Consider the following 22,687-nt stretch of genomic DNA (forward strand, 5'->3'; position numbering starts at 1 on the left):
CTGTGATATTCTTGTTTATAGACAAGTCGAGGACTCGAAGCTTAGTCAATTGGCTTAAACTCGAGGGTAGCACACCTTCTAGCTTGTTGTGGTGTTTATTTGCTAATATTATAATGAATAATTTACATAAAAAAATGCCAATGAGCTCTCACTCAACTGGCACCTCCTCCCTTATAAGTACTAGGTAGAGAGTGAGGTTATGAGTTCAAGACCCATTGGGTGCATTTGCAACTTCCCAATTAAAAAAAAAAAGTTCCTGTAAGGAATTGAGGGAGAAGGTAATTCATTATAGAGAGTAGAAGTCTTTAATAAAGTTCCTGTAAGGAAAAGAGGCATGTCATGAATTAATTTAGTTAACCTTCAATTATGTGTGATATGCATAGTCAAATTTAGATATGGTCACTACCAAAGAACTTGCCCCATGGTTGAAGATCCTTCCACTTAGGTGCAGACATGGGGTGAACATTAAAATCTAATGTGAAGGTTTGCTTTGAGCACTTGTTCTTTTAGTTTGATGACCCTTTTTGTTGCATCCTCAATGGATGATCTGTAAACCAGTATGATGTTGGGGTTGATATTTCCAGCCTATTTAGTCCTAAAGCCAGCTGCTTTGACCTTGTGAAACCCTTAAGGCTCTGATTGAATTCACTGCCCTGGCAATTAGAGTTGAGGGACTTGAACTGTTATCTCCAAAACTTCCTTTCTGGATTTCTTTTTTGAGGTTTTTTAAGCCAAGGGGAAAAGGGATATAAGTAAGTGATGCCATACACCCGTGCCCATGGTAATCTTATAAATTCTGTTGTCATTTTATCCCCATGTATCTGACATGACTGTAATACCTTTAATTTATGAATTTGTATATATCCTTACATGTGAAACTCATCAGTATTGCAACATTAGATTTCAAGCTTACAGGGGTCTTCTGAATAGACTCCAATCTTATATGAACAAGAGATAAAATCAAAAGATTTCAAGATTGCAACAGTAATTTGCTAGGAATTAAAAAAAAAAAAAAATCTACCCTCAAATTTTTATAAAAACACCAAGAACCCTAACTATCAATTGCTGGCAAAGTGTAAATAGATAAATAAATATAATATATATACATACACACATATATATAACAACAAAACTTACAATCTCCATCAACTTGGCCATTAACATTATCTCCATCAAATGTCTCCACATATAACAGAAGTACAACTTTATACATATCATAAATTGTTACTTGCAATACAGAATAAGTTGTACGATTAATATACAAAACAAATGTAATAATACAAGTCTGTATTATTACATACACACATCCCATTATGGCAAACACCTTTGTCTGATTTCGACTTCCCCAAACCCAGTAGACAAGATAAGCAATACTACAAACATGACCCATAAGACTACTAGAACTATCTTAAACTTCTTTGCTTTTTCTTCAGAAATCATGCATGTAGTCTTGGCTCTTTCAACCTTTTGTTTTGCAACTCGCTCTCTTTTCAATGCTGCGTTTGTCAAGGTGTGTGCTTGCTTCAACTGTTCATTAGCAACTTCCACCGCATGCTCTAATCACTTGAATTTGGCTATAACTATAGGTGTTGTGGCTGCACCACACGTACAACAAATGTTGGTGTCTAACCACTTGAAGAACTTGTATGCACGGTCATCATCCTGTACAATAAAATACAACACATAAATAGGAATACAACGAATTGATTCTTTAACGCACAACACAAATATTTTGCCAATACTTAGACATGGTGCTTACTAGCGACCAATAGCAACAACTATAAAACCTCCAACCAAAAGTATGAAGTTTCAAGGACGTCCTAATGACGCAGTTGTCAACATCACAAAAATAGCCATTAAAACTGAAGAGATAGTTACTCGTTTTCGACATTGATAGGAGCTGGCAGTAGATATTATGTTGGCTTGGACTAGTAAATAGTACAACAAACTCACTTTACACCATCGTATAAACAGGTCTACATGACCCCCAAGAATTACACATTAGAATTATCATAAATTGAGCATGTTTACACAATAATGACCTATGAAACACCAATATATTTCTTGATCTCTAAAGATTTGAAAACAAAAATCTTCTTTAAACTATAGTGCAAGAGGCATATATAAGACTTGAAACTACTTCATTAATATCATTCGGATGGTCCCTGAGGTTGGAAAATTACAATAAAAGATCATTGTTTTAGATCACAAGAACTTAGAAAATAGGGGAAAAAAAAAACAAGAAGAGGGTGGGGAGGGGTGACTTTAGAAAGAGGATGTTGTAGTCCCATACTTGTGCTTTCGGATATAAGAAAGATTTACGAGGATTGATTCACAAAAATGGTCCAACAATTCATACAATGCCACTATGCTTTCGTCTTTAATGAGCTGCTCAACTTGAAAAAGCTAAAAAATGATCACATAAGTAGGCCTGTTGAAACAAATTCTTGAAGCTATAAGTAAAATTTGCAATAAAAATTTGGTAACTATAATAGAAACCAATTCTACAAACAAGAAAGCAAATACAATCCTAGCTTTGGTAAGTGCAGGATGCTATTTAGATATTTCACAATTGAATTCCTTCAATTAAATACAGAAAAATAAAACAAAGCAAAAGATTGCATATTAGCTGAAAAAGTCATGATTTCATACCCACGTTACCTCAAACCCTAGAATTTCACAATTGTTAGCTCTCAAGTTTTACCAATCACTTAAGAAAAATAAAGAAATCATTTGAAGCTCTATGTTATTACCTTTATAACATATTTTGATTATCTTTCACAAGAGATTGCAAGCACTTTTGCTAAGTAACTGTGCAATTAACCACCATTTTCTTAGGTATAACTTCTACATTTATGACTCTTCAAAACCAAACCAGGCATAAATTTCAATTATCAATCAGATTGAAGTTGGAGTTAATATTATTTAAGTCCTATTATTGTTGTATGCATGAATGGGACCACATCCTCAATCATAATTGCTAATCTAGCTAAGAACACAATTAATTTTGTGTACTCTATAACTTTTTCTTTCCTGTTTCTAAGTTTCTCTCTATCTCAATCTTTGTGTGATTCAGCACTTTATGTGTCAAGAAATGACCATTACCTAACTCAAGGCTTTATCATGAATGATTGGTTAACTTTATAACGACAAAACATGACCAAAGATTGCAAATCAAGTTATTGTGGAAACTTGGTTTATAGTACTTTATACAAATCCTATAAAAACTTTGAGGCAAGCAATAAAACTTAAAAACAAAGAAATTCTATAATCAACAAAGAAAACAGAGGAAACAACAGAGGAGTGCTTGAATAAACTCATAGTGGAGAATTCATTAGAATAACTAGGGGAAGGCAATTTGTTCAAGCCCAGTTTTGATCAGTTGAGCCACATCTCCACGTATTTGCCTCACAATCGAATTCCTCTTATAAGCTAGTGCCATTTATGCAGAACAAGAAACAGACAAAAGATAAACCCATGTAAAATTGAGGCAATCGTAAAAGCTTCCCATATTGTTAAAAATTCACTTCAATTATATGCATGAATCAGGGTTAATCAAAGACAAATTTTAAATTAGCCAAAAAAGAAAGCCACAAAATAATAAAGCTAACTTGAATTAGACAGATGGGCCAACAAGTGAAATTGGAAGAGTCGTGAAATGGGTTTATGTGAAGAGAGGTGTTAGGGTGGGAGAGGAGTGAAATTGGAAGAGGGGTGAAATTGGTTTATGGAAGGAAGAGTACTTTCTCAAGGAACCTGATCTTTGTCGGCGTCGAACTAGGAGCTCTTCCTCATGGATTTCTCTTCTGAGCTCTTCTTTGTGGATTTCTCTTCTCAAAGATAGGCATTAGGGTGGAAGAGGAGTTAAAAAAAACAAAAAAACAAAATGCTACAGTACTTTCAGCTAAAGCTACAATAGTTTTAGCTCCAAAGGATCAACTGGCATTTAAAATTATTTGTTACAGTATTTTCAGTTTTCAATTTTCAACAAAATAAACGATATCTAAACAAACTCTAAGTCACATTATAAAATATTAGCTACCCAACAGTCAAAAAAACTATATATGGCTTTCTCTTGCAACAAGGATATGCAAATAGATGACACCTCATGATATTTCCAACCTCTCTTATATTCAATTGTAACTAATTATCATTTTAAAAAATAATTAATTAATTTTCAATATTTAAACTAAATCATGCTATGTAATGTATCAGATCCATACCTAGGTAATAAAATTCTCCTCCAAGTAACAGTGGCCAGGAGAGTCAGAGTAGTATATATATTTCTAATTATTAAAAAAAAATCGTATCAGTAGTCAGACTTACCAAGTTACCCCCTCCAACCCCGGCGGACCCTTGTTCACTTCCATTTCCCCTCCCACCGTCCGTCTCTCACAAAAACTCAAATCACTCATAACATGATACCATCATAATCCATAATAGCCTCACTCTCTCTGATAAAAATAAACGTATTCAATTTCCCTTACATACACAATGAAACCATTCCACTTCCTCGCTTTCCTTTCCCTCCTCTTCCTCTTCCTTTCCCTCGTCTTCTCCGATTCCCACTTCGAAGGCTTCGACTCCGAAGACCCTGAATCCGAACCCGACTCCGACGCCGAATCCGACTCCGATTTCCTCTACACTACTACTACTACTTTCCTCCATTCCCCTCCTCTCACTGTCTCCGATCCCGATCCCGAACCCGAACTCGAACCCACCCATCCAGACCCGAACCCGAATCCAGACCCAATCCTTTCGGATTCTCCGAAGCCAACCAGCTTCGAGTACTGGGACGAAGACGAATTCGAAGGCTTACCTATCGAGGAAATCCAACAACCGCCCTTGGAAACCCCAACAATTACCGAAAACGCCACTCCCTCCGATCCGAAATCGAAACCGGTTCAGCCGCCGGAACCGTTTTCGCTTAAAAAGTACACGATCGAGATCGTGAGCGTTACTTTCCTCATCATCTTCGCCATCAACTACTTCACCGGGAGGCGCGAGAATGAGCAACTCGCTCTCGCTTGGGCGGCGAAGTTCGCGACTAAGGATTCTATCTTCGATCGGAATTTCAGCCTCTTAGGCGTCGGAGAAGGCGACGATTCGCCATTGTTGTTGAAGGAAGGTCAGACCGTGTTCAAGTTTTACGCCAGTGGGCGGAGGTATTGCCAGGGTTTGTTGGCGACCATGGATTTGAAGAGCCGCCACGATTTGATTTCGAGGTTGTATAATATGGTGGTGCCGTGTAAGGACGAGATTAGTTTCGAGGTGTATATGAATGAGGAGGCGATGGACCATGTGGTTTTCGCGGTGGCGAAGAAGAAGGCGGCGAAGACTATGCAGAAGGAGGTTCGGGATTTGCAGAAGTTTGCGGGAATGGTGCCGGTGCCGAGTGGGAAGAAGTGGGTGAGTGAGGAGTTGGCGGTGATTTCGGAGTCGAAGGAGGTTGCTGGGGATTTGATCACGGAGGCCGTGCTCGAACAGGTTGGATTGGTTTTGTTTTTTATTGATTTATATGCTGAATTCTTGTTTAGCCTAGTTGTTGTGTGGTTTGAAATTTGGATATTGATAATTTGATGTGAGAAGTAGTTTAAAAAAATGCATTTCAGTTGAGGAAGCAACAATGAGTATGTGATTAGAACGGTGGAAAAGACATTTCAATTTTGGTGGGTTTTTCTTCGATTTTGCTTTGTGTGTTGTTTAGTATAGTTGTTGAATTTGAATATGGATAATTTGATGTGATAAGAAATATGTCAATTTGAGGAAGTAACCAAAAGTTTGACTTTGGATAGAATAGAACGGTCTCCTCTGGTGAGGATTTAGAGTTGATCTGAAATTTTGAGACTAAGACTTGATTGTTGTTGTTGATGATGTGAGAAGTTTGTGCTTGGTTGAAACTATTTTGTTTGTGTGTTTACAGGTATTTGACTCGTGAGAATTGGTTATTATTTGCTTTGAGCTTTTGTGTAGTTATTGTGTAGTGCAATGAGTAGTTGGATTTAAGTTTTTGTATGGTCTGAATTAAGATAGGTGAATGTGAGGAGCAATTTCTTGCTTGAAATGTTTGACTTTATTGATTGTTTGAACTGTATTTGATTAGTTAGTTTGTTTTTGTATGGGAAACTATGAGGTTAAATTTGAATTTTGATGTTTTGCTATGTAGGTATTGATTATTGTTGTGCATAGTGGGATTTTAGTTGTTATATGGTTGCATGGCAGTTCTTCCTTCTTGTAATTATTATGTATGAACTTTATAAATTTTGTTGATGGATGGAACTCTGCTTGATTAGTAATATGTTTTAGGAGACACAATTTTTCCAACAACTTGTAATTCGTCACTTGAATGATAAACTAATGTACTTCCAAAACTATTTAAAAATAGGAGGAGAAAGTATGAAAGCTTAACTTTATATGGGATTGCTATATGAGAATGATTATTGGGGTTTTAAGAAGCAATATGCTCTTAAAATGATTATAGTTGAAGTGAGAATTTATAGATGGATGAGTGGTAATACTTGGAAAGATAGGATAAGGAATGAAGTCATCCATTCAAATGTAAGGCTGGTATTAAAAGAAAGATGTGGGAAATTCGCGTTAGAAGGTTTGGTAATGCACAGCAGAGACTAAAAAGATGATTTAATTCTAGTTAAGGGGCTAAAAAAAGAGGAATAGAGAGGCCTAAAATAACATGAGTACAAGTAGTGAAGGATTTTTTAGTTAGGAAGGCCTAAAATAATATGTATAGAAGTAATGAATAAGGTTATGTAATTAGTGAGACGGTTGATTCTTGAGATTAAATCTCTCCTCCTCCACTCTTTTTTTGCTTGGTGTTCTGTTTTCTCTTCTTTTTCTTGCTCTAATATTTTTGTTATGCTTGATCATTGTAATTTTCGATCTTGATGTAACCCTTTCCATGTACACTTCCGGTGTACTTGGGGCTTTTGTTTAATGAAATTTCGCTATTTATCAAAAAAAAAAAAAAAGTTATATAATTAGTGAGGGGGTGGAGATAGAGAAAATGGGTTTAGATAAGATAGAACGACAAAGTGGAATACATATGACAAATTCCAATTAGATGATGAATAATGAGGATACATAGCTGACCCAATTTAATTGAGATTAAGGCTTAGTTGAGCGGAGTATAGTTCGTTACTTGTAGAGTGCACAATTATCTCCCAAGCCTTTCTTCATCTATTAGAATAGATTAGGGGATGCTTCTGTCTTTTTGTTTCTTCTTTTCCTTTGTTCACTACCGTGAACTCTTTGTGTTTCTCTTGCTATTCTTTTTTTTTGATAGGTAATCAGAAATTTATTAATAAAGAGAAAAAAGAAAAGAAAAGTACAAGTTGTTCATGATGATGAACAAGAAGAAAAAAAGAACAAACAGCATAGCAAAACAAGAAATCAGGAAACTAAGCTAAGGGAAGACATAAACTTAGAGAGAGACGAACAATCAATAAAACCCCAACAATGAGACCACTCCCAAAGACTACGTTGGCATAAAACTTTTAACTTGTCCAACGTCTTCTCATTATCCTCAAAGGAACGACGATTTCGTTCCAACCACACAATCCACATTAAGCACCCTGGAACCAAATTCCAAATGACTGAATTATGATTCCCAAGCCACTGATGCCAACAAGATAACAAACCCGCCACTAATCCTGGCATAATCCAATGAATACCAAAGGCCTGAAGCATAAAAGTCCAAAGGGAATGAGTAAAAGGGCAATGAAGAAGAAGAAGATGGTCTACCGACTCCCCATCACAACAACACATACAACACCAAGTAGCCAACGGGCAACCCCTAAGCATTAGATTGTCCAAAGTGAGGATCCGACCATGAGCAGCTGTCCACAAAAAGAACGCCACTCGCCTAGGAATCTTTGGTTTCCAAACACCCTTCCAAGGAAACAAAGAATTCGAAGCACCCCGAATCGCATCTCTTGCTATTCTTTTATCAATAATATTCTCTTCTTACTTATCTAAAAAAAAAGGATATGAGAATGAGAAAGTAAGAGTTGAGAGGGAGTCTGTGCAAGTGTTACAGCAAAAACTACTTCTTCTTCTTCCTTTTTTGGCCAAAACTCAATGCAAGGGACAGAGCAAGGTTAAGGACTTCTCTTATTTACTTATCAAAAAAAAAAAAAAAGGATCTCTCTTATTTACTTGCTCTATTTTTAATTCTCTCCCAATTTGTATACCAACTCTCTTGCACTTGATTTATTTGTTCTCTATTTTCTTGTTCCTCTTTGATTTATACTTTCAGGGTTTTGGTGTGTGCGTGTGCTGAATATTTAATTTGATGTGGTGAGTTTCTGCTTCCTTGAGATGAGTAGGTTTATATGTCCATATTTTTTTAATTATTTGAAATGTCTTTAATTAGGTAGTTTTGTGACTAAATGTTTTAGAGAAGTTTCATGTTATTTGTGGAGGGTTTGGCCTTTTAATTATGAGTTTTAGTTTAATGACTTGAGCATCACCTATAACAAACAGTAGCAGCATTAATGGTTACCCAGAAACTGTTAAGTATTTTATTTTATTTGTTTTCTACCATTAGAGAATGGCCATACCAAGAATAAAAGGTCCACTTCTTGAAGCAAGAGTATAAGTAACTATGAAAGCTGACACTAGATTTATATAATCATTTTGTTTGTGCGTGGGTTAGCTTCCATAGTTCCTTAATCACTTTGCTTCATGTGTTGGTTTTTTTCCCTTGAAATTGGTCGTCCCTAAAGGACCCACCTTTGGATCATTTTTTATTTGTGATATTGAATTCTTCATGAAGTTATCCAGGTGGGAGGTCCAATCCAATAGTACTAGTGTTGGTTCTTAAATTTTTGGCTAAAAATTTTCAGATCTGATTTTCTGTAATTTCCAATAAGATTGGCCTGAATTCCATGTGCTTTAGGGATTTTAATTTAAGCCTTAATGAAGAAAAAATAAGAAACATAATATTAGTGTAATCTGAAATTTAATTGTTAATTAAACTAATTTGATATTCAAGCTGCAGTGTATATGTGTGTATGCATGCATGTGAAAGGGTAGGGCTTTTTTTTTTCCACCCCGGGGGGAGTGGGGGGGGGGGGGGGGTGTTGAAGAATGTGTCTGCATGTGTGTGGGTGCTTGTGCATGCATGTGAGTTGAGGTTTGTATTGAATGTATCATTGGATGAGTGCTATAGAGATTTTGATTCAATAGTTAATTAGCAAAGAATTGGCCTTAGATCATGTTAGAAGTATGTGGTTAAATGATTAAATTTACCATATTCCAATAACTTAAACTTTTGGAACAATCAGTAATTTAACATGGTATCAGAGCATGAAATCCTGAATTCGAGCCTTATCTCCTCCACTCTACCTCCCATTTAAATTCTCATGTGTTGGGCCTCACCAATTAAAGGTAGTTCTGGCCCACACGTGAGGGGAAGTGTTAGAAGTATGTGGTTAAATGATTAAATTTATTATATCCCAATAGCTTGAGCTCTTGGGACAATCGATAATTTAATTGATCAATAGATGTTTACTGCTAGTTTTGGAAAATTTAAATCGTAGTAATGATGTTTACCTTATATTTTCTATATCTGAAATGAGCTAAAAGGTGTTCTGCATGTTCTGTCCCATTAAAAAGATTTGTGTAACTTGTGTGCATACTGAACTCCTCTGTAATGTTGTCTCATGCACTGGATTAATTGGAAAAATAATGGAACCTTTAATAAATCAATTAACTAGAGCATACAAATTATATCAATGTTATCCTCTCCTTGCTGCATAGTCTTTCTCCAGTATTTAGTGTTGCATATTTCCCCCCGCTAAACATCATAATGCTCTATTTGTTGTCCGGTCCCCAATTTTTGAATGTTTTGGAGTCATGCTATCTTGTATGCCTTCAGGTCTTTTTTTTTTTTTTTTCATAGTAAATGCCTTCAGGTCTTACTGTGCATCCTCTTTCTTGATTTTCCTACTATTTATGAACTATGTTATGCAATGAAGTAAATCTCAGGCAATCTAGCATCATAGCCACACAATTCTAATTAGATAGATATCTATATTTTTTTTGATAGGTAAGAAAAGTTGTATTAAAAAACTACTCCATCAAAGAAATGAAGTAGGCAAGAAGATAAGTACAAGCAACAGAGGGGAAAAAAAAAAAAAAAAAAAAACCATGTACAAGAAGAAAGGGAATCTAAAAACAGCGGAATGGATTTCCTAAAAGTAAATCCCCATGCACGTGACCAATCAAACAAAGTTACCACAAATAAAGCTATGGAAAGCACTAAATCTTCAAATATGCGATTATTTCTCTCCCTCCAATTAATCCATATCACACAATTAGATAGAAATCTGCATTATGTTCTTTAAATATACCCATACCTGGTATTGGGCAGGTTTTTGGAGAAAAAGCTTTTGAGAAATTCGGAAAGGGTTTCATGTCAATGCATTTCTCTGATCAAAACCCCGGCACACATAAGAAGGTGCTATTGTTCAAGTTTGCCCTCCCTGACGCCAATAACATGGATGATATGACTCGATTGGTGGCTCTTATACCTTATTATATTGACTTGATTGGGCGGTACAAGCTCAGTTCTCAGGTGGGTCAAGCTTATAATAAAGTTCTTCTATTTGATTAAACAAAATTTGCTAGCTAAGTCAACGATTTTTTAACTCTGAAATATGCTAGTGCAGGCTCGATCTAAAACAGAAGCAACCAGATCAAAGGCTGCTCAAGAGGCATTTAAAGAATTGCAAAATGTTAGGCAAGAAGCTTTGCAGAAAAAGAAGGCAGAGAGGAAAAAGATGCTGGAGGAGGCTGAGGCAAAGCTTACTGCAGAGGCTATTCACAAGAAAGAAGCAAAAGAGCGTGCTCGTCAAATGAAGAAGGCAGCGCCAAAAGTAAAGATGACCCGTGCCCACTAATCCCAGATTTCACTAGACGAGTTTCCATAATCTCCCTTAATTTTCTGTTATTTAACTTGTTTTACTCGGGTTTGCCCTCCTAAATTTTTGTAACTGTACCCTTATTGCCATGTACTTGGTTCTTTGCTTTTATATTAGCTAGTCTTAAACAATTCCACAAATTTGTGGATTTTGAATGTGTACCCAAATTCAGTGCTGCAGAAACTATTTTCAAGCTATTGACTGACATTTATACCTCTGGTTAGTTAGCTTCTTAAATAGGTTGTGGCATTATTGACGTTTCTGTATCTCACCTATTATATTTATATATCATTTCTGGACAATGGCAACATTGATCGGACATGCCTATCTGAACTTGCTTCCGGACAGTGGCAACAATGCCATTTGAGAAACTAGACTTATAAATGGAAATGTGATAGGATCCTTGGATTTTGTGCTTGTGCAATTTGTAATGAAAATATTTCTATATGATAAACTTCATCACTGGAAGTAAAAAAGTGAATTATCTGTTTGCACAGCTCATCGTTATAGCTCTTATCAAAGTAAATGAATTTAAACATAAATCGGCCATAGGATTTGGAACATATATTGGCCATTCCATAATGATTATTGTTTATTGTTTAGCATTTAGTCAAGATACTAATGAGTTTCTTTTCTTTTTCTTTTTAGGGGGTGGTTTTAGGTTTGGTGGGATTTGATCCCTAACCCTTTATTTAACAACAAAAAGACTACCAAATTTGCTATCAGATGATATCCAAACATGCTACATCAAATCTTCCCAAGGAAAAAAAATGGTCTAAAGGTTATGTTTAACAAGTATCATCACAATGGATGGTTTGGTATGGTAACTAGGTTATCACAACAGGGGGAAAATGTTGGTAGATTGAGACATGAAATTGATGAAGTTACCTATATAGAACAAATTCAATAATTTTTTTCATAACATTTAAGGTGACATTGTAATTAGTGTAACATCACTTTTATATGAAGTCATTATAGTGAATATTCGTTATAATAATAATAATCACGTCTCTCAACAATTGTGAAAAAGAAAATTGGTAAAATTTGTTAAGTATACACTTACTGGAAAAAAAAAACTTATCCCCAAAAGGATTAAAAAAAAATTGTTCCTAAAATAGAGTCAATTGGTGTAGTTCAATTGGTGTCTCTTAAGGTTCAATAACTATGAAATATATTAAAGGGCCAAGCCCATTTCACCTTCCTCACTGCCCCACCAACAGAAATCAGAAAAACATAAGACACGCACACTCACACTCACAAAGACGGTCAACAGTTCGACCAAACCATGCCACCACACACCAACGCCACCACCAAGCTCCCACACTGTTACCACCAACTACGCACCTTCATCAACGCCAGAATCAAATGGGTCCGAGACCCTTACCTCGACTTTGCAGTCCAACGTGAAAAGGACCTCAAAGAAGCTATCTCTCTCAAAAACCAAGTCCTCTCAACTCCTTCAAAAACTCTCTCTCTCTCCGCAGCTTCTCTCCTTAAACCCCACCTAAACCTCCCCACTACCACTTCAAACTTTTCCCTCAAATACCCTTCTCTTTTCCTTCATTCCCAATCCCCTCCTCACCTCAAACTCACCCCTCAATTCCTTTCCATTCACAAAGACGAGTCCTCTATTCACAACTCACCTACTCATAGAAATGACACTGTTAGAAGACTCACCAAGTTGTTAATGCTCACCAAAGCGTCCAAATTGCCTTTATACGTGATAGAGAGGTTCAAATGGGATCTGGGTCTTCCTCAAAATTACATTTTGACACTTCTGTGTGATTATCCTGACTATTTTAATGTTTGTGAGGTGAGAGATGAGAGAAGTGGTGAGGAAGTACTTGGTTTGGAGCTTGTGAAGTGGAGGGAGGAGTTGGCAGTGTCTGAATTGGAGAGAAGGGTAGGGAAAGATTGTTACTTGGGGGGCAAGACAGGTGTGAGAATTATGTTCCCCATGTGTTTGACGAAAGGTTTTGAATTGGAGAAGAAGGTGAGGGATTGGGTTGAGGAATGGCAAGCATTGCCTTATGTGTCTCCTTATGAGAATGCGTTCCATTTGTCGCCGAATAGTGATCAGGCCGAGAAGTGGGCTGTGGCGGTGTTACACGAGTTGTTATGGTTGTTGGTGTCGAAGAAGACGGAGAGGGACAATGTGTTTTGCTTAGGGGAGTATTTTGGGTTTGAAGGGAGGTTTAAGAAGGCATTGGTTCATCATCCGGGGATATTTTATCTGTCGAATAAAATTAGGACGCAGACTGTGGTGCTTAGGGAGGCTTATAGGAAGGATTTCTTGGTGGAGAAGCATCCGTTGATGGGTATGCGGTATCGGTATATTCATCTTATGAATAAGGTGCCGAAGAAGAAACGGCAAAAGCAGGCTATTGGTTTAGCTTCTGGTGCAAAGAGAGACGTTGCTTCAAGATCTAGCGGTGAAAGGGTGGAAGGAAAGGAAGAAATATGAGTGAGGTGATAGGGATATTGATGTGATTGATAGAGGATGATAGTAGGAAGCTAAGTGCCAATTAAAAAAGAATAAGGGAATTGTTGGCTTTTGTTGTCCTCTTGCAGTGCAAAAGCGGATGCATTTGTTCTAGGCATTTAACTGATAGCTGAGAAAGACCAGAGAGCAATTTCGAATCAAGGGTAATTGAATGTGTGTTCCTGAATCCTGGGTGAATTCTTGGAAAATTCGAAGAGAAATGTTAAGTGGATGGTGGTAATGTAAAGGTTATATTAACTGACAAGTAAGTTATTGGTACTGCAGGGTAGTATGATGTTCACATTGAAAAGAAGAAGAAGAAGAGTGAGAAGGTGAAAGTTGGTGTTAATTACCTGCTGTAAGGGGAGTGTTACAAAGGATACAGAAGTGAGCAGGTAGAGGCAGGGTGGATGTCTTGCTGGGTTGCTTTTGGCATGGGAATTTTAAAATAATGTATGTTCCTTTCTTGACTTCTCAATTCACATTCACTTTCTGATATGCGTTATTCTATTATGAAGTGAATGCACTCACTAGATTTTTGAGGATATCAGTGAAAATAAGACATTAATAATTTATTTTTACTTGGTAATTTGCTCCATTGAATTTTTAGAACTGTAATAAGTCTTATGTCATGAAATGGGGCATTTCTTCCATAAACAATTCATGGTTTGTGTGTGTCTTGTTAAATGTTGATTCTTGATGCAGTCTTATATCCATGTCAGATGTGCCTCAAAATGGTCAAGATTAGCCGTTAATTGCAAGTATATGTTCTTCGTTTTGAACATAGTCACGTTAACATCTATATAAGTGGAAAATGCAGTTATTTCTTGAAACAAATGATTGAATCTATACAATTAATGAGTGCCTTTGAACTTCATTTGTGCTTTATTCCAGGTTTGCAGCTGTCCAATTGTTTGTGTTTGGTAAGATGCTTTCCTTTTTTTTTTCTTCTAAGGTCTTACAATGAATGTTGTTGATACTTTATATTCTACTTGGTAATATTTTGTTTTTCATGCTTCAAGTTGTGCCAAAGAGAAGTTTGTGATCAAAAGTGGTGTTCTTAGTATTGATTTTCTGATCATATTGCAGGCAAGGTGCATTTTAATGCAAGGGCCATAGGGTTGAACTGGATAGGAAAGGGCCAAAAGAATCTCAGGCAATTCCAGCGCTGACTGCTATTGCTGAGTTATCCTCAGTATTGTAGGTTCTGATTTTGGCTTTAGGTCCACACTAAGTTGACATGTAAGTGAAAAAACTATCTAAATGAATACCATCATTTGTGTTTCAAACTTTCTGGCATGAGCCTTTTGAATTATGCCTTTAAGACAATACCTGATGCTTTCTTCTCTCTTTGGAAGACCACTCCACGAGCCTTATTCCCCTTATCCTTCCATTTCCTCTTCAATTCTAGTTAGATATTTGATTCCCTTTCTATGAAGAAGTATAATGCCACACTGCCAGTGTTAGCACTTCATGTAATTTTGGATGATTTAGTCAATATGTGAGTAGAAAACTGAAGTAATAGATAGTTCTAACACAGCTAGTCAGCTACACCTACAATATTCATGACAACAATGTTGAAAGGAAGATTGTGCAAGAGATTTGTTCTCTTTCCAACTCTCTTAACACTGTCCTTTCTTTCATTTCCCTTTCTTTACTTTAGAAAATTCACTCGAGATCAATTGCTGGTGGGAGGTATCAGAACTTCAGTGACTGAAACAGCCGTGTAGGAGACCATTCCAGAACCTGTGTTTGTTAAATTTCATAAAAGAAAATTTTTGTTGTGTCTTCAGCTGTAAGGATGCACACACCAACAGATTAGGAATTTTGAATGCCTATTTTACTTGATGAATGTTGTAACATGACCAGGAAAAAAGTGTGCTAAAACTAATTGTGATTGGGTTCTAGACTTCTAGTGCCCGTCCTTTGCTAGTGGTCATTCTATGTATTTTGGCCCTGATTTTGATCTTGTTCAGGCTTGTTAGAATATGGCAATTGTGACACTTTATGATTGGCTGATTGTCTTAAATCTGACATGCCTACCAATTCAAGCATTCATGCATGACATTCCTGAAAATATGAGGTACAACAAAAGGTGGAGGCTCAACATATTGCTCTTGTTATCTGCCTCCTTTGATGCTAGCTGATCACCTTAAAAGTTGACTTCCTGGCATGTGTCTGACCTCTACCTATCATTCTTTAGTGAGCAGGTTTCTGTAATCAGAAACAAGTATGGATGTTCAAGGTGGGATCGTTAGCTCATTGTGTAATTACTAATAGACAGAGAATCCACGTCAAGGATTATGTCTCTCCCAAGTCCTGTCCCATGTTAGTGTCAATCATGTTCTTGTTGCCCAAAGCTCAATTGTGAAAATTGTGGCACGGTTTTGGCACTTGTGAGTAAGCAATGTGATAATATTTCAATTAGAGATGGCAATGAGTCGGGGTGAGGTGGGTTAAAGGTATGTTATTATCCTTAATGAGGTAGTCTCAGCACTAATGAGATAGAGATGAAAGAGAAAAGAGAGCATTTGTGAGAGTGCTAAGAAAGAGAGAAATGAGTGTTTTGGGGGGTGATAGTAGAATTTGTATTAGAAAAAGTACAAATAGAATATGTAAAAAGAAAGAGAGACACACACAAGGTGAGCAAAACATAAAGATTGGCATTTACCTATTTGTTTTTTTTTTTGTCTCTGTTTCTTTCTCAAAATAATCTAACTTTTAGCTTTTTGGAAATAAGTTAATTTTAACTTTTTGTTACACATTAACATAAAACTTACCAAAAACTATGAATTTTGAATACTATAGAAACAAGTTACTGCAAATAAGCTGATCACATACTCATCTTTTTGTATGGGACAGACGGATAAAGTGGGGTGAGAGATTTTTGCCGTTCATAATTTCAATGCATGTTGTTAACCCCTAATATATGAATCAATCAGCTGTGGTAATGTTGTGACTTGTGACTTGTGAGATTGTATAATTGCTAATTCGAAGTTTCTACACAAGACAAGCGAAAGGGTATAGGCTAAGGTGGTAGATGGGCAGGGCCCAACGTGGTAGGTGTACTTGTGTGTTGAGCAATTATAAGGGTGTGATCTTAGAGCAATCACATCAGTGGTTGTTAAAATTTGTAAAATACAAAAAAAAAATCTTATTTTTACATATTTTAACTCAAAAAACATCAAAATCAGTACTTGTAAAAATGTACAAATATACAAAATTGCTTTACAAATGAACAATAACCATGCATATATGTATGGTTATTGTTCATATGCAAATGATTTTTTTATTTTTTATTTCTCTCTCCTCATTAGGTTGCTCATCTATCTTCTTCTCACAACAAAGAAAGAAAAAGGTGGGTGGAGTCATGTGGGTAGTGGTTTGTTTGATATAATAAAAAATTAAAAAAATATTATTATTTAAATAAAATAGATGATAGAATAGATAAACTGATATGAGTGTTTTGTAAAAATGAATCTATAAAATAAAAAAAATATGTTTTTTCTTGCAAAATAGACAAAAATTTTGCACGCGGTTGCTCTTAGGTGGCACCCATTAAATATTTTTATGCATGTAAATCAATGTGGGGGAGAAAAGGAGAAAGAACTTTCTAGTTTCTAGTTTGTAGTGAAAAAGAAAGGAAATGGAATTCCCACGTTTCTTAATTTTTGTTAGTTTAGGGTCTGTTTGGAATCTATTTATATTTTTAAAATTAAAATTTTTTTGCTGAAAGTACTATAAATAAATAAAAAGTTAATTGAAATAGTATAATAAAATTTATGAATAATATTAAAAAGTGTAATAAGATCTATAAATAATAACAATAACAAAAATAAACTAAATAATAAAATAAATCGGTAAAATTAATACTGCCAAATAACACTTATCACGTGTGTATGGGCGAACTTTGGTAAAGAATCCTATTGCAGCGTGGACTTTGATTGAATGAGTTACAGCTAGTGAGCTACTTTTGACTTGATGATCAGTACGGTTGTGAGGAATCCAGGCTGTTATGAAAGATGACAGGGCCTTGTTTTGTCTATTCTCAATTCTCATCTTCACGTGAACAAAAAGATGGGTTGAGAGCAGGTTCAATACCCTTGCACCTTGGGTATTGCACTTGACGCTATGAGTATGAATGCAATTGCACCGGATTCAATGCAATTGCACCTGATTCTAATCCCAAAAATTTCTTATGAATTAACTCCACTATAACATTTATGTACCACGTCTTATTATTTTATTTATTTATTTATATTTGTGTGGATCACGTTACATCTCATAAAAAGGATTTCTCATATCATATATTCTCCACAAGATATCACTTTTTTTAATAAAAAAAAAAAAAAAATCAAACGACAATGCATTAAATATTGTCCCTTAAAAAAGTTGATTTTTTTAAAAGTAGGACCAATAATATAGAACGAAAGTAATATCATTTATAATAATTAAAAAAATCCGAATAAAAAAAATAGCATTGAATTTAAAGCCAATGAAATTCACCATTTTAATTTTGAGTGATTTTATAAATACAATATAGTACTTTAATATGAGGTTGAAATACAATTTTTATCTTTAAAGTTTGGTATGAGTAGTTGATACTTTAAATGTTTTTGGGATTAAATAGTATTGAATTTAAGGCCAATGAAATTCATTATTTTAATTTTGAGGGATTTTACAAATAAAATGCAGTACTTTAACATAATTAATGTTGAAATACAATTTTTATATTTAAAATTTGGTACGAGTAGTTGATACTTTGAATGTTTTAGCCTGTTAGACATGGCCTCCTCATGGCTTGGGAGTTGAGTTTCATATTTATTTACTTGGAAACTGATTCTATGCTTGCTATTCATCTTTTAACTTCTCAATCCAATCCCTCTATTTGAAATTATTCTTGAAAAAAAAAATCACATTTTCCATATGAATTAATGATCTTTTAGTAATGAATGAAATTCGACATAATAGTCAAAAGGACACTTTTTAAAAATGCTATAGAGTAAAAATTCTATTTTGTATAAAAAAAATAAATAAATAAAAATGCTCCTCGTACTCCTTGTTTGCAATCCATGAATTCTTTTTTAGTTGTGTTCACAGATTCGAAAACCCTTTTGTTGTATCTCTTTTGGTTATAACAAAATTAGATTTACTCAGAAAAAGAAATAATCACAATCAAAACATGTGATTATCCTTAACCTCCAACATTATTATGTGAACATAAACAAAGAAAGGAGTCAAATGTAGAAAAGTCTTTTATAAGGGTTAGATAGGTTTATTATTCTAGTTTGGTAGGATTTAGTTTGTAATTTAATATTCTTACCTAGATATCATATTTTTGTTGTTGTTGCATTTCTTATGGAACAATCAAACATAACATATAGCATGTAGGTCGATCTTATCATCTCTTGAATCATAAACACATTACAGCATCAATTTACCACTGAATGGCAAATTTTTTTTTATAAAAAAAAAAAAACTAGAAAACAAAATCTGAAATCTCTAAATAAAAGAATCTAAAATCTAAAAAAAAAAAATCTTAAATTTATTGTACTAGTATGAATAACTATGTTTATTTATTTATTGTATGGGACAAGTAATGACACTCTTCAATTAATCCTAAAATTTAAACCCTAATCTAAAGCATCCTTGAAAACTAAATTTAACTACAAAAACGCTAAATTAGAATAAAATAAAATTATAAAATCTCATATATTCTTATGCGATGATTGAAGAATGCTAGGATCACGGAATTGTACACAATTTTGACCACAACTTACTATATAGTAAATTATGAGTGATAAAAATGTAGTAATAAGTTTACATAAATCCACACTTTTATTATGCACAACTCATCACTTAGTGTGTAGTGGTTAAAATTGTGTACGATTAGAGCATCCGTAGCAAATGTTCCAAAAATTATGTCATTTTACCACATCAAATGCCTACTTTATTATTTTACCACATCATTTTACAACATTTCATTTATCAGATATTTTATAATTCAATTCTATACATTAAAATAATATTTACTACACATTAAAATAATATTTACTACTCATCAACACAATAAACAAACAATAAATAATATACCACATATCTTCCGTACTGTGGCAAATTTGCCACGATACTATTCAATGTTGCAAAGAAAAAAAACAATATCCCACATCTACTAAATGGGCTAAAATTGGGTTTGGTGTGGGATATGTGCCAAATATTTAGCATTTGGCACATATCTCACATCTAGTGTGAGTGCTCTTACGTTGTCCTAGAATTTTCCACCTTTATTAATGTTCTAACAGTCCTATTGTGTACTGTAAAATGTACGAGCTGCTACCAACCAAACAATGCAAAAGTCATCATTTCTTCAACTTAAAAGCAAAGGCCCTACCCATCAAAAAAAAAGAAAAAAAAAAAAAAAAAAGCAAAGGCCATAATTCAGCAAAAAAAATAAAAATAAAAGCAAAGGCCCTACGTGACTTTATTGTTTTCACTTGCCTTGTCTGAATCAGTCCTACTCGTATCCTATCCTATTTATTTGTTTGGGGTGAGCGTCTGCGCGTCTACGTTTTATCGGTTTGCATTTTTTTTTTTTTTTTTTTCTGTGTGTGAACAGTAATCTCACATGGATTCACTGTACAGGGGACAAAAATCATTGTTCATCACTATAGCAGCACTGTTTATGTATTAAAAATATTAAAAATAGGTCACACGGTACTATTCACACATTTAAAAATTATTTTGCTATAGTGTTTTCAGTTTTCAGTTTTCAGTTTCAGCAACAATAAGTTCAATCCAAATGGACCCGTGTGTGCACAACTCAGCACAGTTGAACAAAGCTCTTTTTATTTTATTTTTATTATTATGATGAATGTTGTTGAACAAACCTACAACCATATCTTTTGATTTTTTTGTTGTTGAATTTTTACCTATATTTGAGAAGATTTTACATATATATAATGAAAGAAATGATATATATACCAAATGTATAAGATAGTGACGTGTTTATAAAAGTCTCTCTCTCAATAAACCAAATTTAGAAATATATTAAAATAATAATTACATAAACAATGGTGAGTTTTCCGAAAAATAAAAATTGACCAAGTCAATTTGGAAGGATGTTAAAACTAAATTATGAAATTGGCAATTCAGCAAAGCCGAATTCAGATGATAAACCCTCAAAATATTTGAAGATGTGGATGGCATACAATAATTGGGCAGATATGATGAAGAGGGCAAAGGAGGATGGTGGGGAGAATTTTAGGTAAAGTATAAACTCACTATAGTGGGGAAAAAATAATTAATTTGAAGCATAGCAACAATAATTAAGAAAAGAAAAAAAAAATCAGTGTACAAATTGAAAATTGTAACCAACTTTCTTACATTCAAAAATTTAATGCAAGTGGTTACAAGCTTACAGATAAAGTTGGCATAAGCCTTGACCACAAAATTCATTAAAAAAAGAAGAAAGAAAAAAACAAAAGAGATCTTGGCATTAGGTTATTCAAAAGTTTTACCCTCTAATTTTTAATAAGGAAATATACACAAAATTTAACAGACAGTGTGTATCAAATAGAGATGAAATTCTTTGTCACATACAACTTTATTCAAATCCAAAGAAATTAAGAGCAATTTATTATTGTTATTATGTTGTTGTTGTTTTATAGTGAAAATGAGAATTCGATCTCTGAATATTCTTAACAGACAAATGGGGGAGAAATGCCAATAGACCATGTGAATAGTACACAAAAATTCATATGTTTTTTGTAAACTACAAGAATAGACATACATGATACTACATTAAGTGAAGTTTTTAGATTTAGAAAATACCAAGATCTCTATATTTAAGTTTAGAGATCCTTAATAAAAATAAAATGTAGAGATTTTTTGTCCATTAATTCGATTTCTTTTATATTATTTATATAAATTTGAAGGAAAAAAAAAACCTTATAAAGCAAAAAACTTGCTGGTGATAGCTAGACCAACTGACCAACCCTTCCATTATAGAAGTGATGATAAGTAATCAGCAAAGCAAAATAAAAAAGATGATAAGACCTCTAAAGTTGGCCTAGCTAGAATCAGATCTGATCATAACAAGACAAGACACTGGTCCAAGCAAATTGCCCCACAGTTCTTCCATCATCACATGCTAGCTAGCTCTGAAGTCTGAAGTAGTGTGGCATGTGCCTGTAATTATTGATTACCATGACCCAAAGAATAGTTACCTACTTAGTACAATTCAGCAAAAATAAAAATAGTAATATGTACAAAGCCAATAAATTCCATGTGGGAAACTAATACAATCGAATCTTCTGGGCTTCATAGTTCATATGTGTTCTTTTTTACTCCTTATCAGGCTAGTTGACAAACCTCTAATATTGTGAATTGGTGATACGTAGGGCTACCAATAAGTTCATATTAGAACAAGACAAAATACGTAGTCCAAGCCACATCCCAAAATTTTCATATGCTACGTACCCTTTGTTTTTACTTTTTATTGTAGCTTGTGAAATTCTCGTGAAGTCCCGGAAAAGAAAAAATAAAATAAAATTGCAAAACCATATTATTTACCTACAACTTAGGTAAAGTTACTCACCCAGTGAAAGGTTTCAATTAATTCAACCAGTAAAGATTTTTTTGTAATCTAATTAAAGATCCGAAAGCTAGCAAATAAAAAATAGAAATCATTATAAAGCTAGTGATGCTATTGAAATTCTATCCTATTTATATAAAAACAATTACTTGTATATAGTATTTGAAATTCTCTAATTAATTAAGTTCAAACATATTATTATTCTTATTATTTTTTTTTTTTTGTGGAGAAACAAACACAGGTGCACACACAAGGGAAATTGAAAAAGAATTCTAATATAAAGGCACTACAAATTCCACTCATAGATCATAGTAACACATGATTAAATTGATTCAATATCATATATTTAAATTTATTGGGTAATCCATATAACACCTAAGATTTTGCCTTGTTATTAATAGTAGCAAACCTAATGATTCATCCACACATTTGATCCAGATCATCATCTCTTAATTAACACAATACTTTGCATACAAATTGCATGTGCTTCATACATTTGTCCTTCTTTTCATTAGACTATAGCTGACAGATAGATGTGACTCACTTCATCTAGAATCCTAGATGGATGTGATTCGCATGCTAAGTAATATATGTTGCCAAATGATGATAATTAGTAATATAATCTCAAGTTGCCCTAATAATCTTGTATCTAAACAAAGGCAAAAAGACATT

At 34.3% G+C, this 22,687-nt stretch overlaps 2 protein-coding genes across 6 annotated transcripts; both read left to right on the forward strand.

The window, feature by feature from the left end:
* Positions 1 to 4,293: 4,293 nt before the first annotated feature.
* LOC126715956 (uncharacterized protein At5g49945-like) lies at positions 4,294 to 11,153 on the forward strand. The gene is made up of 3 exons (XM_050416823.1): positions 4,294 to 5,487; positions 10,391 to 10,594; positions 10,689 to 11,153. Exons 1-3 carry the CDS (start codon positions 4,495 to 4,497, stop codon positions 10,917 to 10,919), a joined length of 1,428 nt encoding a protein of 475 aa, XP_050272780.1. The 5' UTR covers positions 4,294 to 4,494; the 3' UTR covers positions 10,920 to 11,153.
* Positions 11,154 to 12,151: 998 nt separating this feature from the next.
* Positions 12,152 to 15,411, forward strand: LOC126715957 (protein WHAT'S THIS FACTOR 9, mitochondrial). 5 transcript variants are annotated; one of them, XM_050416826.1, is made up of 4 exons: positions 12,152 to 13,875; positions 14,317 to 14,345; positions 14,512 to 14,664; positions 15,086 to 15,411. In XM_050416826.1, the coding sequence occupies exon 1, from the start codon at positions 12,226 to 12,228 to the stop codon at positions 13,402 to 13,404; it is 1,179 nt and encodes a 392-aa protein (XP_050272783.1). In that variant the 5' UTR covers positions 12,152 to 12,225; the 3' UTR covers positions 13,405 to 13,875; positions 14,317 to 14,345; positions 14,512 to 14,664; positions 15,086 to 15,411. The 5 variants fall into 5 exon arrangements, with proteins under 5 accessions (XP_050272783.1, XP_050272784.1, XP_050272785.1 ...); XM_050416827.1 differs by having other exon boundaries at positions 12,152 to 13,596; positions 13,708 to 13,875; positions 14,512 to 15,411; XM_050416828.1 differs by having other exon boundaries at positions 12,152 to 13,586; positions 13,708 to 13,875; positions 14,512 to 15,411.
* The last annotated feature ends 7,276 nt before the right edge of the window (positions 15,412 to 22,687 follow it).

The sequence above is a fragment of the Quercus robur genome, chromosome 2, assembly GCF_932294415.1.
Source record: "Quercus robur chromosome 2, dhQueRobu3.1, whole genome shotgun sequence".
NCBI lineage: Eukaryota > Viridiplantae > Streptophyta > Magnoliopsida > Fagales > Fagaceae > Quercus > Quercus robur.